The sequence below is a fragment of the Typopeltis vanoorti genome, chromosome 10, assembly GCF_054136105.1.
Source record: "Typopeltis vanoorti isolate ZY-2024b chromosome 10, IOZ_Tvanoo_1.0, whole genome shotgun sequence".
In the NCBI taxonomy this organism is placed as follows: domain Eukaryota; kingdom Metazoa; phylum Arthropoda; class Arachnida; order Uropygi; family Thelyphonidae; genus Typopeltis; species Typopeltis vanoorti.
This window is the reverse complement of record NC_143558.1, coordinates 74786744-74814486: the sequence shown is the minus strand read 5'-3', so window position 1 is coordinate 74814486 and position 27743 is coordinate 74786744. Positions and strand designations below refer to the sequence as shown.

The 27743-nt window shown below is 36.4% G+C and overlaps 1 protein-coding gene across 2 annotated transcripts in view; it reads left to right on the top strand.

Moving 5' to 3' along the window:
* Positions 1-27743, top strand: part of LOC150102514 (lys-63-specific deubiquitinase BRCC36-like) — a 143928-nt gene that overhangs the window by 4448 nt on the left and 111737 nt on the right. For both annotated transcript variants that reach the window (XM_090399200.1, XM_090399199.1), the window contains exons 2-3: positions 11631-11750; positions 26714-26801. In XM_090399200.1, the coding sequence (XP_090255326.1) occupies positions 11631-11750; positions 26714-26801 (208 nt within the window). The remainder of the gene's footprint in view (positions 1-11630; positions 11751-26713; positions 26802-27743) is intronic.

Below are 27743 nucleotides of genomic sequence, written 5' to 3'. Positions count from 1 at the left end.
AATTTTACCTTCTTTCCACTCTCTTGAAACCTGTGCTGTTGAAACATGCCTGTTTAGTAAAAACTCATTAAACAGGCATGCCAATGATACTGCCAATTCCTTGGAACATTCCCTTAAGATGCATGGTGATATGGAATCAAATTTTATCACCTTATAGACATTAAGTTTATTTATTTCCTTGTATACTTCCTGCTCAATCACAATTAAGCATTCCTCTATACTTAAGTTCCTCATGATTCCACCCTGATGAGGATGAAACACCCTTATAAATTGATTACTGAATACCTTAACAATGTCTTCTGCAGCAGTTACTATTCCACCATTTTACCCGTTCCCTCCTTTAACATCATCTTACCATAATCATTCTTCCTTCTACTTCCAACATATCTAAAAAATCTAGGGTTTTTTTCACCTGATTTGCTAATTTCTGTTCATACTGTACTTTTGTTGTCCTTACTGAGTCACTCTCCTGGCTTGCTCTTCATACTCTTCATGTAACTGATTATTACCATTATTCATCTTCTACTATCTAAAGTGCCTTCTTCTTCAAAATTTCATGCTTAGTCCTCTTATTCATCCATTTTATATGCCTTATTCAGCCTTTTGACCTTTGGAATACATTTACACATTGATCTTATGTATTTCTTTATCAGTTCCCAAGCAGCATTTATTTCCTTACCTAACTCCATGCTATAGTTCTAAGCTGTCTTCTGAGCATGTCCTAATCACCAGCCTTCTATTGTACTTTCACATATATCCTTTCCTCACATAAGTCTGCATATGGCCTGCCACAACCCAATTCATGAATCACTCCCATCAACTGGAGGAAAGTATGAAACCCCATTCATAATTATATCCTCTAATGAAATGATGAAATCTAAAACTCTCGATCCTTGCGTTCCCTCCTTTATATGCTGCCTGAGATAGTTGTATCTCAAGAAATTCATTTTCCTTATTCCCAAATCCTGTCTCTTCATTCCACTCTATACCACCATAATTAAAATCGTCCATAATAATCACCCTTCCTTTGTTCACTAATGCAAGTTGTTTAGACGTTTCTTCACCACTCTCTACATTCCCTGGCCTATAGCAGCATCCAACTAAATATGTCTTACTGTCAACCTCCACTTCACACCACACTTCCTCATAACCATTGTCACCATTTCCCTCTTTTTTTTTATCTATCATATGTGAACATAATTCCCCTGCCATCGTCAGCAGCAACCCCCCCCTCCCTCTTTCTATCCTCGTGAAAAATACTGTCGTCGTCGTCGTCCGATAGCATCCTCTAGCAAGAGGGTTGCAGCAGATGAGCAACTCTTCTCCATTTCTCTCTGTCTGTCGCTTCCATCATTCTTAAACCAGTCCATTCCACGATGTCATTATGACTGACATGCAATCTGGTCCATATCCATACGGGAACAAGTGACCTTCCTGGTAGCCAATTGCACAGTTCCGGACCCAGGGGAACCATTGCTGTGCATCGCTCGTCATTTGATCTTTACTGCTCATCCAAACTAGGGAAAAAGTAGAAGCATAGTGGTTTCCCGTTGCCTTCTATGCATGAAGAGATGAAAAAAGTAGAAACATTGAAAGAAATCACCCCTAGCCCTTGATTGCTCTAATAGCATTGGGGGGAAGGAACAAGAAAGAAGAAAAGGATAGAAAGAAATAAGAGTAGGGACCATCCTATAGATAATATAACAGATGTATATTACATGAAATAAGGTATGGTCCAGCATCAGGTACCTCGGGTTCGCCACTCCCGTACTCACTAAAGTGAGCCCTTGAGGGAGAAAAATACTGTACCCTTCATTTATATTCCGTTAGGATATCGTCAATTTCCCCTGCCATCATCGGCAGCAACCCCCCTCCCTCTTTCTTGTCCATTCTATCCTTGTGAAAAATACTGTAGCCTTCCATTTATATTCCTGTTAGGATATCATCTTCATTCAGCTGTGCTTCACTTATTTCAACGATCTTGGAGCAAATAAACTCGAGAAACCATTTCATCTCCCTTATTTCTGATACTGCTGACATTTGTAAATAAACAGCATTTCACTTTTAGGTCTATAAACAGTTCTACCCAAGCCACTTGTTGGTTGTGATTTCCCCACCACACCTGCCCTTGCCTAGTCTCAACTTCCCCACTCATCGATCTATTCCATTTCTATGCTGATCATCCCCATTCATACAGTCATTGCTATGTCTAACATCCACTCCCCCTATGCCATGTCTCCCTGTCCATCCAGGTCCCCTCCCCATTTCTGTTTCCCTTGCATTCATTTGGTAGTAGAGTATCGGTTAGTGGTGGAGACGGAAAGTTGTACAATAGGTGTCCTCCCGCGATGAGTCTTCGGACTCCTTGGAGGTGTCACGAATAATAATAATAAATTCTCTCTTCATTTCACACTACTACTGTTTCCATTGCCAAGCACTTCTGTCTTTTCATTACCACTCTTCTGATCTTTCACTTCATCTCTTACTTCTGATTTCTTGCTTGCATCACACACTGCAAGATGGAAGCATCTAGCAAGTTTCCCCAGTTTATTCACTCCAAAGCCATTCAAATGCAGTCCATCATGTCTGTATAATTCCATTTTCCCCACAAATTGTGTATGAGGGTTGGGTTGATCCTTAGGGGAATGGATCAGTTCATCCTTTTGCATATCCTAGAGTGTATAAAGTTCTGTTTTTCTGTAGCTGGACCTACTTTGAATGGACTGGTAGAACTGTTAACATCCACCTTGGTGTGCACAAGAACTACATCTGTAGTTATCTGTATGGCAAGTCAGGACTGGCATCCCTGGCTCTGGATATTCATTTATACAGGATTAAATAGAAGTATATAGCTGCTATACAGAAGTTGTTACAGGTCTATGAAACTATTTTTAGAATCAGTGTGAGCTATGAAGTACTCTCCTAACCTGAACAAGCATGGCTGTATTAATTTGCCAAAGATCTGGAAGACAATAAGTCTAAGAGCACATCAGCATGTTATTTTTCCCTTGGGGTGGGGCTTGTAGGACACTTGTTCTTTTTTTTTTGTTAGAACTATCTTATAGTATAGCACTGGTGTCATCTACCCATGGGTAGTTACTGCCATTTAAAGGTATGAGTGATATCTTTATCTGTGTCAGTTTTATATAACACTGATTGGCAAAACTTTATTTTATTATTGACTGCCACACATAAAAGCACATAATTTTGAAGAAATAGTGAGAGGAAAATAGTTTTATTTACTATGCTTATTAAATGGTGTTGTGTGTAGATGATGGTAATGATGTTCTGTGTAGTTGGTGGATTAATTGGTAGTCAGGCAATTTTGTAGAGTGGAGTCCCCTCCCCTCTATGTGTCCTTAGAGGCTTCACATAATAATAATAGTTGTGTAATTCTGCAGTGAGGGTCATTTAACTGCTACATACTATCAATGCAGTTTTGGTTTTTCTTATGGTTATCATAAAAAAAAATTCTGGATGCATATACACTGCATCCAGAATTTTGAAAGTTTGACTAAATCGTACTTACCGGGTACGAAAATTAAGGATGTAAGTGAGAGTATTAGAGAGCAAAAGCAGAGGGTGAAAGAAATGATAGTCGTAACGGGAACGAATGATTTGAAAGGAGATAAATTTGATATGAAAGAGGACTTAAAGGAATTATTAGAGGTGGCGAAAGAAAAGAGTGATAGAGTAAGAATAGTGAGTCCATTGCCATGGTTTGACAGAGAGGAGTTTAGGAGGAGGACCATAATTGCAAATGACTTTATTATTATTATTATTATTACAGGCAACTCCAAGGAGTCGACAGACTCATCGAGGGAGGCCCTAACATCATGTCAAGAACAACTATTCCACATTCACACAGTATCTATCATACCTCGCCTTGAACTCATGCATGGTCATAGCACCCACAACAGACTCTGGCAGCTTATTCCACTCATTCACCACTCTCCAAGTAAAAAACCTAGCTCTAACACCCCTGCTAACCACATTCTTTCCCAGCTTCCATGTATGGCCCCTAGGCCTCCCACCACCAGTCCTGTTATCAAAAATATCTTCTGGATTAATCTTATAGAACCCCTTCAGTAATTTGAATGTCTCAATCATATCTCAATGTCTCAATCATGTCTCAATTTCCGCCTATCGACCAAATTTTGAAATCCACAAATCTTCAACATGTTCAACATAAGGTTCATTCCACAGTCCTGCTATCATCTTGGTCACTCTTCTCTGGATCCTCTCCACCTCCTCCCTATCAAGCAGAAACCCTGGCGCCCATATCTGGGCACAGTAGTCTAGATGGGGTCTTATCAAGGCTCGATACAGAGGAACAATAACTTGTTTGTCTTTGCTTGTTAAAGTATTTTTCAGAAGCCAAGTGATTTGATGAGCTGATTTAGCCACTTTTGCAATGTGCCCCCTAAACTTCAATTCCCTCTCCACCAACACCCCCAAATCCCTGGCCTCATCAATCTCCTGGAGTATGGTTCCACCAATGTGATATACTGCTGTTAATCTTTTCAGCCCAAAATGCATAACCTTACACTTTGCCACATTAAATTGACATCCATTTTCCTTAGCCCAGTCCTCCAAATTATCCAAATCATCCTGCAAAATTTTGACATCCTGTGCACTCACAATTGCTCTACCCAACATTGCATCATCAGCAAACAAGTGAACACTTCCTCTCAGATCCTTTCCTATATCATTGATGAACAAATTGAAAAGTAGTGGTCCAAGAACAGAACCCTGCGGCACACCACTAGTCACAAGCCATCTTTTGGACTCAACTCCTGAATAAACTACTCTCTGGTATCTCTCCATCAATCACCCTTCTATCCACTCACCAACCCTATATCCATCCCCATCTGCTCCAGTCTACTGATTAGAGTTCCATGTGGTATCCTGTCAAAGGCCTTGTAAGGTCCAGTAGAATCACTGTAAACCCATTACTCTTATCCAGTTCAGCCATCACTATGTTATAAAACGTGAGCAAGTTACTGAGGCATAATCTACCCTTCACAAAACCATGTTGTCCCCCATACAATATCCCATTTTCATTTATCCAATCCTGTATTCTTTTCTTGACTAATTTCTCCAAGACCTTGACAATGATTCCTGATATGCTAATCGGTCGGTAATTTACCACAGCGGTCTTGGAACCTCCTTTATCCAGTGGAACTATTTTCCCCTCCTTCCACCCCCTCGGGACTAACCCAGACCCGAGACTCAAATTAAACAAAATGGTCAAGGGTACTGACAATTCTTTAGCTGCTTCACGTGCGACACGAGCTAGTATACCATCCAATACCACAGATGTATTGATATTGAGGTTTTGCAATTGACTACTCACCTCCACTTCATTCACCACAATTCGGTATAAGCTATTGGTTCATTCATTCCTGCAATGTTACCACCTGGATGATATACTCTTGCAAAGTGCTCGCTCAGTAATTCAACTATATCAACTGATTCAGTTACCTCCCTACCATCGGCATTCTTTAAAATCATTCTGCCATATACATTTTTTCTTTTACTTGCAACATATCGAAAAAACTGTTTAGGATTCTCTTTAGCCTGCATGGCCAATGTTCTTTCGTAATCCTTTTTTGCTTTTCTTACCACACTCGTTACCCTTCTGGCCTGCACTTTATACCGTTCATGTGCCTGCTGGTCACCTTTCTCCTTAAATTCCCTCCATACTTGTTTCTTTTTTTGCAGCTCAAGCTTAATGGTGTTATTCATCCATTTAACCCCTACTTGATTTATTACTCGGACTCTAGGTATACAGTCAGCCATTGCTTCATGCGAACACTTCTTAACCGCCTCCCATGTACTATCAACTTCTAGCCCTTGCAGTTGTACATGCCATGGCACTGAACCAATCAAACTCCTAAGCTTGTAATACTTACTAGCCCGATAATTCCACATGTACCCTGTCTTAATTGTAAATTCCACACCTTTAGCCACCTCCCAAGTCAAGACCCTATGATCACTCTCACCAATTGGTGGCAATGTGGTCATATTCATTATAGTCAAATTCTTAGATGCAATTACTAGGTCAAGCACTCTCTGACCCCTAGTATTTTCCATTACATGCTGTTGCAGATAGTTATCCCTTAATAACCGCATAAAATCCAATTCCTTTTTCCCGTGTGTCCTCTCCTCTCTCCAATCAGTTGTATATTTTGTTCTGCTAGCCACAATCTCACACCAAATGGCCTCAAATGTGCTCTTTTCTCTATCCTGCAATTCAACTTCTATTCTCCTTGGCTGCAGCTCATCAGCTATCATCAACAATACTCCTCCCCCATTTTATTCTCTCTGTCATTCCTGAACACACTATATCCATCACATTCAATCCCACTAGCTATATCATCTACAGTCAGCCATGTTTCACTAATGCCAATAACCTGTGGTCTGGAAGTGCCAACCAAGTCCAAAAATTCTTCCTTCTTGTTCCTAATACTCCTAGCATTAGTGTACATGAATTGCAGACCCCCGTTAGCCCCCCCATCCCTACCTTGATGCCTTATACTAACTATCCCATTCTGATTTGTTGTCCTTATTCGCTCGGGCATATTATACTCATTCATACACTCAACTGCTTCCCTAAGGTCTGCATACTCATCATGCATAACCCACGCATAAAGTCATTTGCAATTATGACCCTCCTTCTTAACATTTCACTATCATACCGCTGCAAAAGACTAATCATCCTAACTCTCTCGCTCTTTTCTTTTGCTACTTCGTACAATTCATTCAGGTCCTCTATCATTTCCATTTTATCTCCTTTCAAATTATTCATACTTGCCACAACTATCATTTCTTTCACCCTTTCCTTTTGCTCTCTAATAGACTCACTTACGTCCTTGGTGGTCGCACCCGGTTGGTACGATTTTGTCAAATTCTCTACTAACACACCTCGTACTAGCGAATCTCCATATAGCACTCGCTCCTTCATTTTGTTTAAGTTCACAAACATACTCTTATTTTTCCTATCATACTTTTTATTATTGGCTGGTACGCTCGGTAGACATTTGTGCATATGCTCTAGCTGCCATTTTGCTCTGTGTATCACTCCGCTCAACAATGCGATCTCACTCATTGCATCTATCTCATCTTTTATATTAACTGTTAAACCATTAATTTCCTCTGTATTAATACCATCATTCACACTTTCTACATTCATGCCCTCACAGTTCTCTGGTATAACCTTGTAATTTCTTATCATATCACTATTATCTTCATTCTGAAATTTGCAAAACTATCACACTCACGACCTGAAATACACTTTAATTCCTCATTTTCCTTACGTTTTCTACACACATTCACTCCATTATCATCATCTAACCATACTCCAACCACTCTCCGCAAAGCGTACATTTTGCAGATAGTACACTGAATAAACTCCTTTATGTTACAGTTATTTAACAAAGATAGCGAACCATTATTACTAGCCGCCATTTTCCTTTTTACAGGAGCCATGTGCTCGCTTCTATCGTATTTTATCAAATTAATAATTGAAACACCAAAGACACACTAAGATACGCAAAGCAAACATAACTATGTAACATTCAAGCAAAATTGTCAATGATAACTTAAAATAACACTTATCAGGAGTTCTCAACAAACACTACAGACCATGAATGCAGACGGTGTGGTGTGGAGTTTGTGGATGTGTGGAGTGAGTTTGATGGGCGAAAGGATTTGTACAAGATGGATAGTTTACATTTGAATGGATTTGGTGTGCGAAGACTGGAAAAAATGTTGCTGAGTGAAGTGAGAACAAAATGTACAGTTGGGTGCTGCTATAGACCCAATAGTCTATAGGTGATGGAATAGATGGTGGAGATAGTATGCATAGACAAATTGATGAAATGAGTGGAAGGAGGATAATTATTATGGGGATATTTCAACTATGGTAACATTGATTGGAAGGAGGAGAGGACACGTGAGGAAGGAACTAGATTTTATTCAGTTACAAAGGGATAACTATCTGAGACAGCATGTAATGGCAAATACTAGGGGTTCGAGAGAGTGCTTGACCTAGTAATAGCATCTGAGAATTTGACTCTAATGAATATGACCATGTTGCCACCTATTGGTGAGAGTGATCATAGGGTCTTGACCTGGGAAGTGGCTAAATGTGTGAAGTTTTCGATTAAGGGCATGGGAAGAGGTCAAGGAGCATTTGCAGGAGGTTATGGCTGACTGTATACCTAGAGTCCGAATAGTAAATCAAGTAGGGGTTAATTGGATGAAGAACACTAAAACTTGAGTTGCAAAAAAAGAAACAACTGTGGAAGGAATTTAAGGAGAAAGGTGACCTGCAGGCACATGACCGGTATAAAGCGCAGGCCAGAAGGGTAACGAGTGTGGTAAGAAAACTGAAAGCAGATTATGAAAGGAAATTAGCCATGCAAGCTAAAGAGATTCCCAAACAGTTCTTTCAATATGCTGCAAGTAAAAGAAAAACTGTACACAGCAGAATGATTTTAAGGATTGCCGATGGTAGGGAGGTCACTGAATCAGTCGATATAGTGGAATTATTGAGTGAGCACTTTGCAAGAGTATATCATCCAGGTGGTGACATTGAAGGAATGAAGGAACCATTATTTATATGGGAATTGCGGTGAATGAAGTGGAGGTGAATAGTCTATTATAGTACCTTAATGTGAATACATCTGTTGGATTGGATGGTATACCAGCACGGGTCTTACGTGAAGCGGCTAGAGAATTTTGGAAAGAGGGAAAAATAGTTCCACTGCATAAAGGAGGATCCAAGACTACTGTTGCAAATTACCACCTGATCAGCATATCAGGAGTCGTTGTCAAGGTCTTGGAGAAAGTAGTCAAGGGAAAAATACAGGAATTGATTGATGAAAATGAGATACTGTATGGGGGACAGCATGGTTTTGTGAAGGATAGATCATGCCTCAGTAACTTGCTCAGGTTTTATAACACAGAGACGGCTGAACTGGATGAGTGTAAAGGTCCTGGCTAAGGTCTAGCAGTATCACTACTGGACCTGGCTAAAGCCTTTGACAGGATACCGCATGGAATTCTAATCCTTAAACTGCAACATATGGGAATGGATATAGGGTTGGTGAGATGGATAGGAGGGTGGTTGATGGAGAGATACCAGAGAGTAGTTTACTCAGGAGTAGAGTCCAAAAGATGGCCTGTGACTAGTGGTGTGCCACAGGGTTCTGTTCTTGGACCACTGCTGTTTAATTTATTCATTAACGATATACGGAATGAACTGAGAGGAACGGTTCCTTTGTTCGCTGATGATGCAAAGTTGGGTAGGGCAATAGTGAATGCAGAAGACGTCAACATTTTGCAGGATGATTTGGATAGATTGGAGGTCTGGGATAAGGAGAATGGATGTCAATTTAATGTGGTAAAATGTAAGGTTATGCATTTTGGGGTGAAAAGATTAACAGCAGTATATCACATTGGTTGAACTGTACTCCAGGAGATTGATGAGGCCAGGGACTTGGGAGTGTTGGTGGATAGGGAGTTGAAGTTTAGGGGGGCACATTGCAAAAGTGGCTAAATCAGTTCATCAAATCACTTGGATGCTGAAGAATACTTTGACGAGCAGAGATAAGCAAGTTATTGTTCCTATCGAGCCTTGATAAGACCCCATCTAGACTACTGTGCCCAGATCTGGTCACCGAGGTTTCTTCTTGATGGGGAGGAGGTTGAGAGGATCCAGAGGCAAGTGACCAAGATGATAGCAGGTCTATGGAATGAACCTTATGAAAACAGGTTGAAGATTTGTGGGTTGCAGAAATTGATTGATAGGCAGAAAAGGGGAGATATGATTGAGACATTCAAATTGCTGAAGGGTTTCTATAGGATTAATTCAGAGGATATTTTTGAGAACAGGACTGGTAGTGGGAGGCCTAGGGGACATCCATAGAAGCTGGACAAGAGTGGTTAGTAAGGGTTTTAGTGCTGGGTTTTTTACTTTTAGAGTGGTGAATGAGTGGAATAAGCTGCCAGAGTCTGTTGTGGGTGGTATGACAGTGAATGAGTTCAAGGCAAAGTATGATAAATACTATGTAGATGTCGAATAGTTGTGATGGACATGATGTTTACGGCCTCCGTCGATGAGTCTAAGGACTCCTTGGAGTCGCCCATAATAATAATAATATATGATTTTTCACAGACATATATCAATAACATAATAATATACATAAAATACAATATGTATAAATACATATAATATTTTATATGTAATTATACACCTTAATAATGTATAATTAGATGTGTTTTTAACAATAAAATTTTTCAGAAAAAATTTTACAGCTCACCAACATCTGAAAATGTGCTACTCGACTCCTAGGCCTAGGCCTAACGTGTGTTGACACATAATTTTTTTTTTTTTTCATCTCTTCAAAGAAATAAGTGTATTTCTACTCAGCATCTTTGTAGTAACCAATTTTTAACTAAAGTGAGGAGATTAAAAGGAGAAAGATCTTCACAAACTTCCAGTCTTCTGAGAAAAGAATGTTTGTAGAAAATTATATACACAGGTATGGTTGTTTCTGTAAGTTACAATAACTGTGTGACTTACATACTTCATCCATTGGATTGTTTTTCTTCAATCCAATGGATGGAATATCAGCATTGCTACTTTACTAGAGGGTTATTGTAGAACAAGGTAGTTTCCCATTGGCTTCTTTGAACAATAATATCCTATGTTTGTAGATGTGTGTGTTCACAGGCCAGTTTGTTGTTTTGAGGGATGGAAAACCCCAGTTTCTGGTAGAAAAAAAAGTGTTTTTTCTCCCAGAAAAACACTAAAGGTTTGTCACATCGTAGACAGGATTCAAACCCAGGTCTTTCCAAATCAAAGTGCTCTATTGAAACCATCAGCACTATGGATGCTCTAAGTTATAACTAGAGAGTATTAGAATATGTGTAGCCCTGTGAAATGGTGCCCTCTATATTACTAGGCTTCCCAAAGAAAAGCCATTCTAATTTGATTCTAATCATTGACTACAGGAACTTTTTTCTAAGCCTTTCTTTGACTGGTCTCAGAGTTAGTAAATCTCTGGCATGGGCAAGCGGGTTTTTCATCTCATAAACTTAAGAAAATTAACCGTAGAACCCACATTATTTAAGATATGAATACATTGCATTAGGGACCATGAGGTGGTGGTGGTATTTGTCTGCCCCTTTTCATTGGATGCTATTTAGAATTAGTGATGGTCTTGGGCCAGCTATTTTTGATGGTTGCATCAGAGAATAACTGCTCCTCAGTCTCTAAAACTTAGTCGGGCTAAAACAACCCTGCCTATTCCATATGGGAATGAAAAGGCATTAGCAAATTTATTTTATTTTATGTATATATTTATTTATTTTTTTCTTGCATTGTTATATTAAATTTTAACATATCACACACACACAATGTCTGTCTGTCCGTCCGTCCCTCTCTCCCTCCCAAAAGATAATTTTTTGTAATGAAATGAAAAACTCCTACAGGAGCACTTTATGTTACAGGCAAGTGCTAGTTTAGGATTGAGTCCACTTCTAAATGAATTGCATTTTGAAGGTTGTATAATATATATATATAGGTAGATTGTTATGATTATTTGTTTGCTATTTTGTAGATTGATGAGAAAAGAATTTCCCATATCTCAGCTGTAATAATGCTAAGAAGATCTGATAAAAGAAAAGACAGAGTAGAAATATCACCAGAACAGTTATCAGATGCTTCTACACAAGCTGAAGTATGTATAATCATTAATTTCTTTGCCTTTTTTTTTTTTTGATAAGTGTGATTATCCTACAATAGTGATAACCACAGTGTGATGTGCTTAGTGATGTAGCACAAGAAACTGTAATTTTATTATTATTATTTTTTTTTTATAATTTCATTTTTTGTTTATTTAGCAACATTATTATTATTATTACTGCACAGACATCTCCATGGAGTCTAAATCTCATTGTGGGAGATCCATGCTAACTTTATCTTCTTGATACCTGTTTCTTTGAACATGGTCATTGACAGAGCACTTATAACAGACTCTGGCAATTCATTCCACATATTCACTACTCTCCAAGTGAACAGAGTATTAAAAAATCTGATGTATAACGCTATTTCTGTGGTTTATTTAGTCTATATATGCATATAAATTGCTCCTTTATTAATGAGAAATTTTAACTTGGACTTCTTTTCTTCTTCTTTTCATGAATATAGGCCATGTCTCCTGATTCTCTAACTCGATTTCTTATATAGATAGAATGGATTCATTAGATTTATAGGGGAATTGTTTTTTTATTATATCAAATAATTTATATCTTTTCTATCTTGTTAAAAGAATTCTCTGTAGGCTCTGAATGTGAAGATGTTTCTGAGTTGAAATACTTTATTTTTTTAATTAGTATTTTAACTCTGCTAAATATAGGGGAAGTACAAGATCTTTGTTTTCTAAATCCTATTTTGTTTTCATTTACAGTTTTTTTTCACAAATGGGGTTGTTTTTAGTTTTTTTGCATATCTAATAAACTTATCCTGTTCTCAATTTTTGCAGTTATTTTCATTTCGAAAAATGGGATAATCATCAGTTAATTTAGTATTATTTATTTTGTTTATTAATATAGGATATCTTAGGTGAAATTCATTTCTTTCATATTTTATCAATTTTATTGGGATTCTAACTTCATCTGCAATTTTCCATTTTTCATCTCATTTAATATTTTGTTCATCATCATCAAATTCTTGTTATGCACTCTTGCTGGGGAGGGCACAGGATAATTATGATAGTACTACATGAAAAAGTTACAGCATTACTAACTTCTGATCAGCAATTTTCCTCCAAATTAATGTGTTATCTGGCAATACTCCAACATTATTGGATCTTATATTTCTGTCTTTTAAAGCACTTTTTACTATATCAGTCATGTCTTCCTTTTTTTTTTTTTTTTTTTCTGCCAGCCTAGCAAAGAACACTTGTTTTGCCGATCATTTCTCTTCAATCTGATATTAGCTCTATTAACACAATGGCAAGTTCTTTCCTAATATCCTTTTTAATATGATACTGCTATTTATGCCATCTGTTTACTTCACTAATCCTTCTCAGAACTCTCATCTCTAAGATCACCAGTCTTTGATCAAGTGTTTTATTTCTAACCCAGATCTCAAATTCATAAGTTAAAATTGGTTGGAACATTGTTATGTATACAGCTAATTTAGTGTTTTCACTTTCTTTCTTATCCCAGATGAATTTATTCAGCTGATTTCCTGCTATACCAGCTTTACTAATTCTGTTGTCTATTTCCATATTTAATCTACCATCTTCACTAAAAATTGTGCCTAATTAGCTGAAATGTTTTACTTGTTCTATAGGTTCACCATTCAGGATATAGTTGTTTTCAGTGTTTCTGCCTATTTTCATTGTCTTTATCTTTTTATTGCTAATTTTCATATGAAATTCATTTGAATACAGTTATTCTGTTTACTCAGGGAATCCTGCAGATTAGTACTGGATTTATTCAGAAGTATAACATCATCCAGATAAGAGCTAAGGTTCATCATCATCAAATTCCTACCCTCAAGGGGTGTACAGGATATGATAGTACTACATGAAAAGTTTACATCATTACTAACTTCCTATCTACAATTTTCCTCCAAATCAGTCTGTTACTTGTCAAGACTCCAACATTATCAGATCTCGTATTTCTATCTTCTTAGGCACTTTGTACCGTATCAATCCACCTATATCTTGGTCTTCCTCTGGGTCGTTTTCCTGCCAACCTGGCAGAGAACACTTGTTTTGCTAATCTTTCTTCTCCCATTCTGTTTAAGTGATGACCATACCACCTGAGATTAGCTCTGCTTATGCATTCCTGGATGCTGACAATGTCAAGCATATCCTTGTTTTTAATATGATATTGACAATGATGCCATCTGTTCATGCTCCTAATCTTTCTCAGGACTCATATCTGCAATCTCTAGTCTTTGGTCAAGTGTTTTACTTCTGACCCAGCTCTCAGATCCGTAAGTTAAAACTGGTTTGAATACTGTCTTGTATACAGCTAATTTAGTGTTTTGGCTAATTTATCTCTTATTCCATATAAATTTAGTCATTTAACTTCCTACCATACCAGCTTTGTTAATTCTGTTGTCTATTTCTATATTTAATTTACTATCTTCACTAAAAATCGTGTCTAAGTAGCTGAAATGTTTTGCTTCTTCTGTAGATTCTCCATTCACAATGCAGTTGATAGTTTCAATGAATCAACCTATTTTCATTGTCTTTGTCTTGTTATTGCTGACCTTCATATCAAATCTATTACAACAGTTATTCAGTTTAGTCAGAGAATCTTGCAGACTTGTACTGGATTTATTTAGAAGTATAACATCATCTGCATAAAGCAAAGAGCTGACATTAACATCTCCAATTTTGATATCAGGTTTAATACCACTTTCCTTCATAATGTGATCCATATAGATAATGAATAACAGAGGGGATAATGTACATCCCTGTCTAAAACCAGATTTAACATTAAGCCATCTTCCTGTACTTCCTTCAATTCTAATTGCTGACTTACAACTCAAATAAAGACTAAGTATTGCTCGATATAATGCCCCATTGATATCATATAACTGTAGCATACTGAATAGCTTCTCTCTTGGCACCTTGTCATATGCCTTTTCCAGATCTACAAAACTTAAATACAGATCTTTATTATATTCCCATGCTTTCTCAACTATTTGTCATAAAGTGAAGATCTGATCCTGACAGCCTGTATTTGGCCTGAATCTAGCTTGTTCTTACCAAGCTTTTCTTCCACAATTCTTCTCAACCGTTTTTCAAGTATACTTGCATAAATCTTACCAGGAACACTAGGGAAATACCTCTGTAATTCTCACATTCAGTTTTATTTTCCTTTTTATATATGGGTACTATGAGAGCTCTACTCTAGTCATCGGGAATTCATCCCTCTGTCCAGGCCTTCTGAACTATGCAGCGCAATCACTGTAAGACTTTTATACCTCCATACTTCAACATTTCTGGTTAAATATCATCTACTCCAACTGCCTTTCCACATTTCAAGCCTTTGATGGCTTTTTCTACTTCAAGTATGGATATGTATTCCTGACTGTATGCCTGTTGAGTGCTTTTTACCACTGTGCTATCACTGCCTGTTTCATTTAGCAATTTCTCGAAGTAATTACTCCATACTTCAAGGATATCTTTTTCTCCCATTTTCATGTCACCTTTATCATCTCTAACTCCTTTTACGGCACTCTTTCCTCCATTTCTAAGCTTCTTCAACAACCTCCAGAATATCTTACCATCGTGATATTTATTTTCTATGTTCTTGTCAAAGTCCTCCCATGACTTTTGTTTAGCTAGTTTTACACAGTGTTTGGCTTTCTTACATTTGTCTCTGTATTCCCTAAGAGCACAAGCTGAGTTATTTGCCAGGAACTTTTGATATGCTTTCTCTTTTCCTTCACTGCCTCTTTATCTTCCTGTGTCCACCATGGAGTTCTGATTTTTCTATCCTTACAGACAACCTCACTACATGTCTCTCTGGCTGAATCATATTTAGTACCACTTTCCTTCATAAGTGATCCTTATAGATAATGAATAACAGTGGAGATAATGTGCACCCATGTCGTACACCTGATTTAACATCAAACATCTTCTTGTACTTCCTTCAATTCTAATTGGTGACCTACAGTTTAAATAGAGACTTTATTACTCGATAAAGTGTCTCTTTTACACCATATAACCATAGTGCTTTGAAGTGCTTTCCTCTTGGCACCTTGTCATATGCCTTTTCCAGATCCTCAAAACTTAAATACAAATCCTTGTTATATTTCCATGATTTCTCAATAATTTGTCTTAAAGTGAAAAATCTGATATTTTGTTTAATCTGTTTAATGTTATGTTATTGTAAGTAACATTTTAACTTAAAAAAATTAAAAAAATTGTGTCAGAATAAAGTTAATTACACATAATCATAGAAGCTGTGAAGCTTCTAGGATTAACATTGTTTATTCTAACTTTACCTTGTGATTATGCTGATACACTGATGATGACCTATTAGTTTCTGATTGAAATATTTGATTTATTTATTTATTCTTGAATATGAGTGTCTAATTAATTTTTAAAAGATAATTCTGTTTATTTAGAGGATGTGTTTACTCATCACACTAGTTATTATCTCTGCTCTCCTCCTTTTATCCTTATAGTAGAGAGCTGAGGAGAACAGAAATAAAGCATGACATGATGACTGATCTATGTGAGCAAATGCTGTGTAATTTGTGAACCTGTGGAGTGAATCTGAAAGAAAGTTGAAATAGTTTAAGGTAGATGGACTGCATTTGAAAGGATTCGGACATTTTGGATATTTGGAGCAACTGCTGTTTGATGAAAGAGAGGATGCACAGACAGTCAGGATATGGTGAGTATATCATAGCAAGGATCAACAAGAAATGAAAAAACATTCCAGGATAGATAGAAGACAGATACAAGGTGAGAGAGAGTGATTAATGTAGGACAGAGTAATAATTATGCATAAGAGTAGGGTAGGTAGTGAAAGCAAGGAAATTAAAACAAAACTGGTCATCATGAGGAGAGATAGTTTTGGTGGAGTGGATTGTTGTGTTTTAATACTAATGCAAGGAGTGATACAAAATAAATAATGGAAAAAGCTCACGTAGAAAGATTATTTAATAGTATAATTTTCGCCTGTGTGTCACAGGCATCTTCAGTACATTAAGCTCAAAATTAAACACTAACTGACAATTCCAAAAAGCGCCACCTAAGTAACTGGTGTAAGATAACTAAAAAGGTCAATAACTTTCCTAAAAAAAAAAAAAATTAATACAATAAAAAGTTAGAAAAGATTAGCTGATTTGTAAAGTACTATCTCCCATAAAGGGGATTAGAAAAATATAAGTACATAAGGGATAGTAATGCGCGTTATTTCCTCTGTGTTTGAAGAGGAAGACATATTAAAACTACTCAAAGTTCTTTTAATGAAGCAATTCTTATAACCATTAGATAGAAAGGAAGAAGTTATATATTGTAGTTCTTTCTGTAAAAGATCGTCTGAAGAACAAAAGGAGTGGGCCCGATGAACCAGTGTTTTAATAGTTCCTGCCTTTTGACTGGGATGGTGATGAGATTCCGCATGGATATAATGGCCTGTATGAGTCTTCTTTCTATAAACTGAGAAATGTAGGTTACCATCTGGTTAGCGAAGAATTAGAAGATCTAAAAAGGCTAACTGCTTATTTGATTCTACTTCTAGGGTAAACTTGATCCTAGGATGAAATGCGTTTAACTTAGTGAGAAATTGTTGAAGTTCATCAGAAGAGCCATTCCATACAGCAAAAATGTCATCGACATATCTGAACCAATGAGTAGGTCTGGGAGAAATGTTGTCAAAGATACGTTGTTCAAAATGTTCCATAAAGAAATTGGAGATAGCAGGAGAAAGAGGATTACCCATTGCTGTTCCTTCAATTTGTTGATACAACTTATTTTTAAAGGAAAAATAACCAGAATTTATTACAAAATCAAATACGTTTACAATGTCTGAAGGAAATTCCTGTTGTAGTAATTCAATACTTACCGAAAGAGGCACATTTGTAAATAAAGAAACAAGATCTAAACTGATTATGATATCAGAAACGTCCAAATGAAGATCTGAAATTTTATTTTTGAAATCCAAAGTATTTTTTATATAAGTATCAGTTCTTCTAGTTTAAGAGGAGAGTAAATTTGATAAAAATTTTGAGATTTTGTAAGTGGGGCAACCTATACAATCTACCACTGGTCTTAAAGGAATGCCTGGTTTATGAACTTGGACGTTTGGACGTTTCTGATATCATGATGGAATGGAATCTTTTGTATGAAATGGCTCTTCTGATGAACTTCAACAATTTCTCACTAAGTTAAACGCATTTCATCCTAGGATCAAGTTTACCCTAGAAGTAGAATCAAATAAGCAGTTAGCCTTTTTAGATCTTCTAATTCTTTGCCAACCAGATGGTAACCTACATTTCTCAGTTTATAGAAAGAAGACTCATACAGGCCATTATATCCATGCGGAATCTCATCACTATCCCAGTCAAAAGGCAGGAACTATTAAAACACTGGTTCATCGGGCCCACTCCTTTTGTTCTTCAGACGATCTTTTACAGAAAGAACTACAATATATAACTTCTTCCTTTCTATCTAATGGTTATAAGAATTGCTTCATTAAAAGAACTTTGAGTAGTTTTAATATGTCTTCCTCTTCAAACACAGAGGAAATAACGCGCATTACTATCCTTTATGTGCAAGGCATCAGTGAACGTATAGCAAAAGTTTTAAAACCACTGAATAATTTTGTTGCCTTTCAACCGTTTAGAAAAATCTCCACCTTTCTTCCTTCTCATAAGGACAAGCTTCCACATCTTAATCATCCAGGTGTCTACCAGATTCCATGCTCTTGTGGATTATCTTATTTCGGACAAACGGGAAGATCTGCCTCTATTCGGCTAGAAGAACACCAATCTTATATTGAATACTTTAAACCTGAAAAGTCTGGACTTTCTGAACATGCCATCTTCACTGATGGTACAATCTTAGGCCACAACATATTCGACCCCTTTTTTCCCAATGCTCCTTGTATATATGTGTAGCCATAACAAGTTATATCCTGGCTTTTCTACATACCTACAGCTGCAGTTCTGCTTGACCTGCAGGTTGGGCAACTTTCTCTTTTCCATGCCCAAACAGACACACACTCCAGAAGACTGAATGGAAACAATCATATTACAGCTAATTCTCTTTTTACACAGGTTTTTTTACACGATTTCGAAATAACATGGTTTAGAAAACAAAAGCAATTCTATTTTTACATCGTATATTTTGATTTAACATGGTTCAAATGGCACTTATTTTTAAAATTTCTGTTTGAATTCAATTCAGTTCTGTTAAAAAGGGTATTTCCATTATAATTATCATTTCCCTAGTACGGTACATATGTACTTAAACTTGAATTTTGAGGAAACCCCTCGATGTTTTAAATATCAGGGATTACTCTATGCTACAGAATGTAGACAAATGTCAAGTAGAACTTATATAGCCAAATCACAAAAAAGTGTTGGTGGCTTTAAGCAGCTAAGGATCATGTGTGTGTGTGTGTTATTTTGCAGCAGTACTTCAAGAGATTGTATATTAAAACCATTATTCATTAATCGATTCTTAAGACCAAAGGCAATGAAAGATGTGGATTTTAACATGTTACCAGTGCACTGGAAGGCAAATAAAAAAAAGGTTAGGTTACAAAAGAAATTTTTAATGAATGGTTCCATCAATGTTTTGTTCTAGACGTTAAAACACTATTTGATGGAAAAAAATGTGGACTTTTATGGATTATAGACATGGATTATAGAAAAGTTTTATGGATTATAGACATTGTGCCCGTTCATCCTGTTTTAGAACACTTGAATGTGGAATTTTGTTTTCAATAACCTAATACAACCACTAAGACTAGGGTGTGATCGCTACCTTCAAAACTTACTACATAAGAAGAACATTTCAGTACATTGTGGATAAACTAGAAAAGGATAATTTACTGACAGTTATTGATGTGAGGAAGAAATTTTCTATTTTGAATTGCATCGAACATGTCAATTCTGATAATGCCAGCAAAGTTGGTGTTATCAGAATTGAAACCATCAGCATTAAACGCATACTGGAAAGTTACTTGGCCAGAATGTGTGAAAATGAAACCCTGTACCTTAGCACAACTGAATATCCCAATATCATCAGATTAGCATATGCAGTTGGCAGAGATGGATTTTTCATCTGCAGATATTGAAGAATTAATGGTTGACAAGACTATTAGTGACGACAAAATAATAGAAGCTGGTCTTGAGAATCTTGATGGAAAAGAAAAAAAAAATGATGATGAAGAGATTTCACTCACTGCAGGATTAATTAAAGAAGGACTTCAAATGGCTAGTAAAATTTAAAAGTCATTTTCTTACACATGATCCAAATACTGAACGAGCTAAACAGTTTAAATGTGAATTGAAGTCATCTATGGTGTGATATGTAGAATTATACAAAGATCTAGTCAAAACAGGATTTGAACGATTAATTACAGAGTTTGTGGTAAAAAAAAAATCAACCTTCAGAATTATTGGAAATTAGTGCCAATTTCCAATAATCTATTTCCTTTTACTGAAGAAAACGTTTTGCCATTGCAGTATGAACAGGACAGCCAAAATGTTTCAAGTGATGGAAGTGATTTAATTCCAGTCTCACACAAAAGAATGTGGCTATTGTCAGAAAGATACAGCAAATAAAATTTAACTAATAACCATATGCGTAGGTGTATTTGGACCTTTTCGAATTTCTGTTTTATTAGTGACACATTATTATCTTTAAGAGATGCATATATATATGTTTTGTTTGAAAATAACTTATTCTTTGTATCGGGTTTTCACATCTGGAACCATTCTTCTATTTTTTCATATGCACTGTATTTTTTTACAATGTTTTCATTTACATGATTTTTTTCTGGAACCAATCTACCTTGTAAATGGAGAATTGGGTGTACTTTTCATACTTTAGCTGAATTTACACACAAATTCTCAGCATTTCTCCAAAGATGATGTAGTTTCCATGACTTGCTGCTTAGGTCTCGCCTGAGTAAATAATATCTCAAGGCCCTCTCATGATGAAAAATTCAATGAAGTGCAGATCATTCTGCTACCAGACTTACTCTACACATCGAGACACTCACGTCCATTTCTTCTACACAGACTGCACATTAAATCATTTGCTGTCTTAACCTTCCTTCTTAACTCCATTCTGTTGTACTCTTATCCAAATTATTGTAATAAGATGTTGATACACCACTTTACTATGTGTATATTGAAATGCAATGTCTGCTGTGCCATTATTTCTAAGGATCTAGTCCCACTGATGAAACTTAAGTAAAGCTTACTCAAATACCAGATAATATTTACTCAGAGTAAATATTCTCTGGATAGTGATGCTTTTCATAATTCATGGCACTATGCACATTCAAGAAGGAGGGGGGGGCACGTGCTATGCATTATGGATTCTAGAGCAACATTATATATATATATAGAAGCTGAGAATGAAGGCCGCTAAGAAGGGGTTGAGGACTAGATTCTCTCAGAGGATGGTGCATGATTGGAATGGATTGCCATTGGATGTTGTGAGTGCAAGCAGTGTGAATGAATTCAAGAATATGTATGATAGCTAGTGTGTGTAGTATGTGGCCTCCCTTGATGAGTTTCTGACTCCCTGGAGGTCTTTCTTAATAATAATTATAATAATAATATATAATATATATATATTCCATACACAAGAGGTTGCAGATATATATTTATGTATATATATTCAGCTGTGGCAGTCACAAGACCACGTCCTCTTGCATGAGAACAACAATGCAGCTGGTACGTAAATTCATTCTAATGTGAGCAATCCGTTAATAATTTAGAACTTTGGTGATGTACCCAAGTAATGTTTTTATGTATCTCTTTTTTTTTTTCCTCTTCTATGTATTATGCACCCGATGAGGTATTCTAGAAAGATGAAACTTAGTAGTTCCTTTAAAAATAAATTACCATATTTATTCGAATATAATTCTCCCTCATGTATATCTTGCATCCCCGATTTTACTTTACGAAAAAAGAAATTTTCACGTATACCTCACACACGAAAAAAGGATAAAACTTTAAGAAATAGATAGTGAATGTTGTTATGGCAGTTTCAAATATTTTGGAATTCAGTATCAGCATTTCAGCTCAGCAATCATCGGCTTGCCTTTGTTGTTGAGTCATACGATCTTTTGTTAATACTGCACCAATCATATGTACATCTTCATAGCTGCGCTATCTCTCTACTAGCCTACCATTGCTGTCCATTTTGTGCTCCTTTTTCACTTCTCATTAGTCATTCATGAAGGATTGTTCATAACATATCTCAATTCTTGTAAATTACTGGTAATTTTTTTTTGAAATATGGAGAAAGGTTCACATTACAGTGCTGGTTTTAAAACTCAAAAAACATATGATTCCAAAATGATAACAGGACAAGTAATAATGATTACAGAATCATTGTCGCTAAAGATTCAAATATATCTAGTGATGAAGGTGAGTCGCTGATTGTGTAAATAACATTGATAATTAAAATTTAAATGTATTCATTTTATAAATAATGTGAGCAATTGTAAATTATAATTGAATACTGCAGATTTAATTATAAATGCCAATTTAGTTTTTTCCTGAAAATCTTCAGTTTCCAGCATATATCTCACACCACAATTTTTTAACTTTAGTTTTGGGATAAAAAGTGCAAGTGAATATGGTAATTATTTTCTGTTTTAATGTTTGACTGTATATAGTCACATTAGTTATTTTCCTTAAAAAAATAAATAATAATAAAAAAAAAAATATATATATATATATATATATATATATACATACATGTAGAAAGTATTTTACCTTGGGTATAATAAATGTTAAAAATACTAAGCTATTTTAAACCTTGTTTTACTCCATTTCCCAAGTAAGCAAACAGACAAACAAGTCAAGTTTGCGCCTGCACGTATTGGAAGTCTAGCTGACCCTCAAAGTAGTGCAAGACCAAGGCAACTCTTGGTAAAAGTAGATAAGCTCTGATCACTAATCTTAATATATATATATATATATATATATATATATATATATATATATATATATATATATATATATCCATGCACAAGAGGTTAAAGAACATTAACCTTTAGTGTTGTGTGTGTGTGGTGGTGGGGGGGGGGTAGATGAGGATTGAGAAAGAAATTTATTGACAGTTTTCTTGAAGAGATGCATGTTGTTGTTTGGGAATATTCATGAGAAAAACTGCTACAGAAGATGGAGGTATATTTAATAAAAGAGGATGAGAAGAAGCAGGTTTGGTGTGTTTGCAGTTGCACAATAAAGAGGTGCTGCAGCTGCTGCTGCTCTTGTATTAACAGGTGCAACAAACAATAGAGGAATGATCATTGCCAGTTTAGTGGAGCAATGACTTCTGAAGTATCTGTAGAATAAACCAGTGTAAAACATTATGATATAGAGGTTGTAGTGAATCTGTAAGAGAGGGATTGTCTATGAGCCAAATTGCTCTCCACTGGACAGTGTCAAGAATTTTTAGAGAAGTTTTAGGTGAATGAACCACCCAAAACATGTGAGCAGTATTCTAATAAGGATGGGTGGATTTGTATAAAACTAATAGTTGGTTGGGTGTAAAATTATATATTGAATAAAAGAGAATGGCTCGGTTTTTTTGGCTGCTGAGGAAGTTATTGTTGTGATGTGTTTATGCCAAAAGAGACTGGAGGTAAGTTTAAGTCAAAGCAGAGAGATTTGTCTGAAAGGATAAGCGAGCTGTCTGTTGAGAGAAAAGGCAAGAATGTGATTTGGGTGTGTTGAAAGATAATATGTAGATCAATGTTCAGGGCACTGGTTGTAGATGATCTTGGCACATGGGATGTCTGTACATTACATGCTTGTCAAATGAATAGGATGAATGCAGAGTACTCTTGTCTGCATAGCTGTGGATGGGATTAGTGGTGATTCAGAGTTGATCATTTATGTATAGGAGAAAGAGAGTATGTGACAGGAGAATCCTGAGTTGTTTTTTTCTTCTTCCAGGGTGAATTTGATTCTGGGGCGTTGGTTGTTTAAGTGTGTTAGGAAGGAGAGGAGTGCATCGGAGCCATGTGGACAAATAGCGAACACATCATCAACATAGCGAAGCCAAATGGTTGGTTTTTGTGGGGAAGAGTTTAAGGCTTTCTCTTCAAAAGTCTCCATATAAAAGTTGGCCAAGGGTGGGGAGAGTGGAGAACCCATGGCTGTCCCCTCTATTTGTGTGTAGAATTTTCCTTGCCAAACAAAATAGCCTGAGTTCATTGTGAACTGAAATAGGGCTGTGATATTGGGAGGAAATTTAGCTTGGATTATCTCTAAGGATTCTTTGAGTGGGACATTTGTTGTGAATAAGGAGGAGACATCAAAACTGACCATTATATCAGCGTGTTTGAATGTAAGGTTTTCTATGCTGGCTTTGAAGTGGGCTGAGTTTTTTTGTGTGAAGGTGTGTTGCTAGTATAGTGTGATAGAGCTTTGGCCAAATGTTTAGCTAGTTTGTATGTAGGTGAATCAATGCCATCCACTATGGGACGTAATGGCACATTTTCCTTATGTATTTTTGGGAGTCCATAAATACGGGGGGGGGGGGTATGGAGTTAAATGGTTTTAATTTGTTAGTGACTTCCACAGGCCAAGAGATGACCTTCTTAAGGAGCCTGTGGAGTTTTCTAATTTGTGAGTTGGTGGGATTGTACTCGATAGGGAGGTAAGTAGCCCGATCTAACAATAGAGCTTTCAGCTTACCTGTGTAATCCTTTTGGTTAAGCAATACTACGATATTAGACTGGATGTGGCTTGTGTTCTGACTAAAGCTAAACCACCAAAAGCCAACATGCCCAGTAAAGAAATTAAATCTCTACTAGAATTAAAGAAAAACAAGAAAATAATAATCACCAAAGCTGATAAAGGGAACACCACAATATTGCTTAACCAAAAGGATTACACAGGTAAGCTGAAAGCTCTATTGTTAGATCGGGCTACTTACCTCCCTATCGAGTACAATCCCACCAACTCACAAATTAGAAAACTCCACAGGCTCCTTAAGAAGGTCATCTCTTGGCCTGTGGAAATCACTAACAAATTAAAACCATGTAACCCCCCCCCCCCATATTTATGGACTCCCAAAAATACATAAGGAAAATGTGTCATTACATCCCATAGTGGATGGCATTGATTCCCCCACATACAAACTAGCTAAACATATGTCCAAAGCTCTCTCACACTATACTAGCAACACACCTTCACACAAAAAAACTCAGCCCACTTCAAAGCCAGCATAGAAAACCTTACACTCAAACACACTGATATAATGGTCAGTTTTGATGTCTCCTCCTTATTCACAAATGTCCCACTTAAAGAATCCTTAGAGCTAATCCAAGCTAAATTTCCTCCCGATATCACAGCCCTATTTCAGTTCACAATGAACTCAGGCTATTTTGTTTGGCAAGGAAAATTTTACAAACAAATAGAGGAGACAGCTATGGGTTCTCCACTGTCCCCCACCCTTGGCCAACTTTTATATGGAAATGTTTGAAGAGAAAGCCTTAAACTCTGCCCCACAAAAACCAACCATTTGGCTTCGCTATGTTGATGATGTGTTCGCTATTTGGCCACATGGCTCCGATGCACTCCTTCCTAACACACTTAAACAACCAACACCTCAGAATCAAATTCACCCTGGAAGAAGAAAAAAACAACTGCCTTCCTTTCTTAGACACACTAGTCACCCGCCAGCCTGATGGAACCTTGGTTTTTTCAGTCTATAGAAAACCCACCCATACAGGCAGATACATTCACCAACAATCCCACCATCCCTCCTCGCAACATTATGGAGTCATTAAGACACTACACAACAGGGCTAAACTTATCTGTTCAAATGACAGTGCCCTAACCACAGAACTAAACCACATTCTCAATACTTTCTCAGCCAATGGCTACCCCCCCCCCAAAATATGGAAACCAGTAAACCACAACCCCCCCCACAACAAGGATTACTCTAAATCCATCACCATACCCTATATCCGAGGCACCTCAGAACAAATTACAAAAATCCTAAAAAAACATGACTTAACTTCTTGTTAAAGACCATATAAAAAATTGGCATCCCTTATCCTCTCTACTAAAGACCAACTCCCCGCCCCCCTAGACCTACCTGGTGTATACCAGGTCCTTTGCAGCTGTAAGCTATCCTATTTTGGCCAAACAGGCAGGACAGCAAATATCAGAATTTCAGAACACAAGGACTATATCCGGTTTCACCAATACAGGCACTCTGGTCTTGCTGACCATGCGCTGGATACCTGCCATAGAATACGGTGGAAAAAAGCCATGATAATACACCGTAGTAAATACAGATATGAAAGGCTTTTCATGGAATCAGCTTCAGCCCTAAGAAACAATCCAAACCTCAACAAATTTTGCTGCATGACACCACCTCAAATTTGGGAAACCTACATCAGAAGACCTTCAACCCAATCGCCCAAGAATACCAACATTGCCTGCTAGGGGACACCATCAGGACTTTAGGAGAAATAATAGCTTCTCGCTTCTTCCTCACTTACTGTTTGTTGAGCCTGCATGCATGTGCCTTGTTCTTAAGTTTCTTGAAAATGCAGCGTGACGTTGCCGAAATATTGAAGTATATTAAAATTTATTTTAATGTATATCCTAGTTGACGTTGTAATTTCCTTAAATTATTTCGTAAAAAACACCCACGTATTTCAAGATGTGGATAAGAAGCTAGAAAGAAATAATACATTTCAAAATCAAATGTCCAATAAAATTTATCATCCTTATATGCTGAGATTATATGATATCTGTAATAGAACATCATTTTTCTTGAATGAATTTTGAATTGAAAATGTACAAATTAATGTTTGTAAACATTGTTTTATAAGAAATTAATGCTATATGTAAAAATTTGTTTCTAAATTTAGAAGTATTTAATCTAAAATTAAAAAAAAAAAAATATATATATATATATATATATGTATGTATATTATTTTTTAGCAACTTGCTCATGAAATGTGTAGGCCAATGCGTGTTTTGGGTTGGTATCATTCTCATCCTCATATTACTGTATGGCCATCGCATGTAGGTAAGAAATATCAGACTGTTTGATTTTTTTTTTATTTTAAGTTTAACAGTAATATAAATATACTTATAAAGAAGACTGTTATGTAATCCAGTTCTCCCCTTCTCTAGAAACCAAATATGAAAGTTTTTTGAGTCAATTTTGGCCTCCATGACAGGGGTAGTTGTGGTTGCACACTAGGCAGCCACAGTGAAAATGTCTACCACCTAAAGAATTTCACAGTACTATGCGACAACAAGATTTTAACACACAGTTTGTTGTTTAGAGAAGAGAATTGCCATATTTAACTAACTAAGAAGAATAAGTCTAATTTGAAATATAGGAGCTTTATTAAATATATACTATGATGTGATAATTATTACTCATGTTAGTAATGATAATTATTACTGAAAATGTAATATTAATTATTACATTTTCACTTATTTACATCAGTGTCCATTTGTTCTTTTTACAGAATGAATTATCGGCTATTCCTTCACCTACTGGCTAGACTGTAAGTTAGAATAGTGACTTATCTGAAGCGGAGATGCCTCTGCAGCTCAACCATGCCCTATGTTTGGAAAGACAAGGGTTTAAATCCTTTCCAGAGTATTATGAATGATTATAAGGGTTTTTCAATTGAAGGTGAGATAATTGGCCTCACTCTCTCATGTTTATCTGTCAGCCACTCTGCTATTCATACATAGCTTTATTTCCATCCTTATTTGCTGTAATTTATTTAGCAAAGTTCCATGCATTATCCTGTCAAATGCATTTGCAAAGTGCAGAAGTATCATTGTGTAACTCCCCTTTATCCAGTTATGTTTTCACTTTATTATAAAAAGTAAATTACTCTGGCATGGTCAGCCTTTCGTAAAATGATTCTGCTCAGTTCAATGAAAATTCATCAGATGACATTCACTAAAAAAGCAATTCACTGAATAAAGAGTTCATCAGACAATAAAT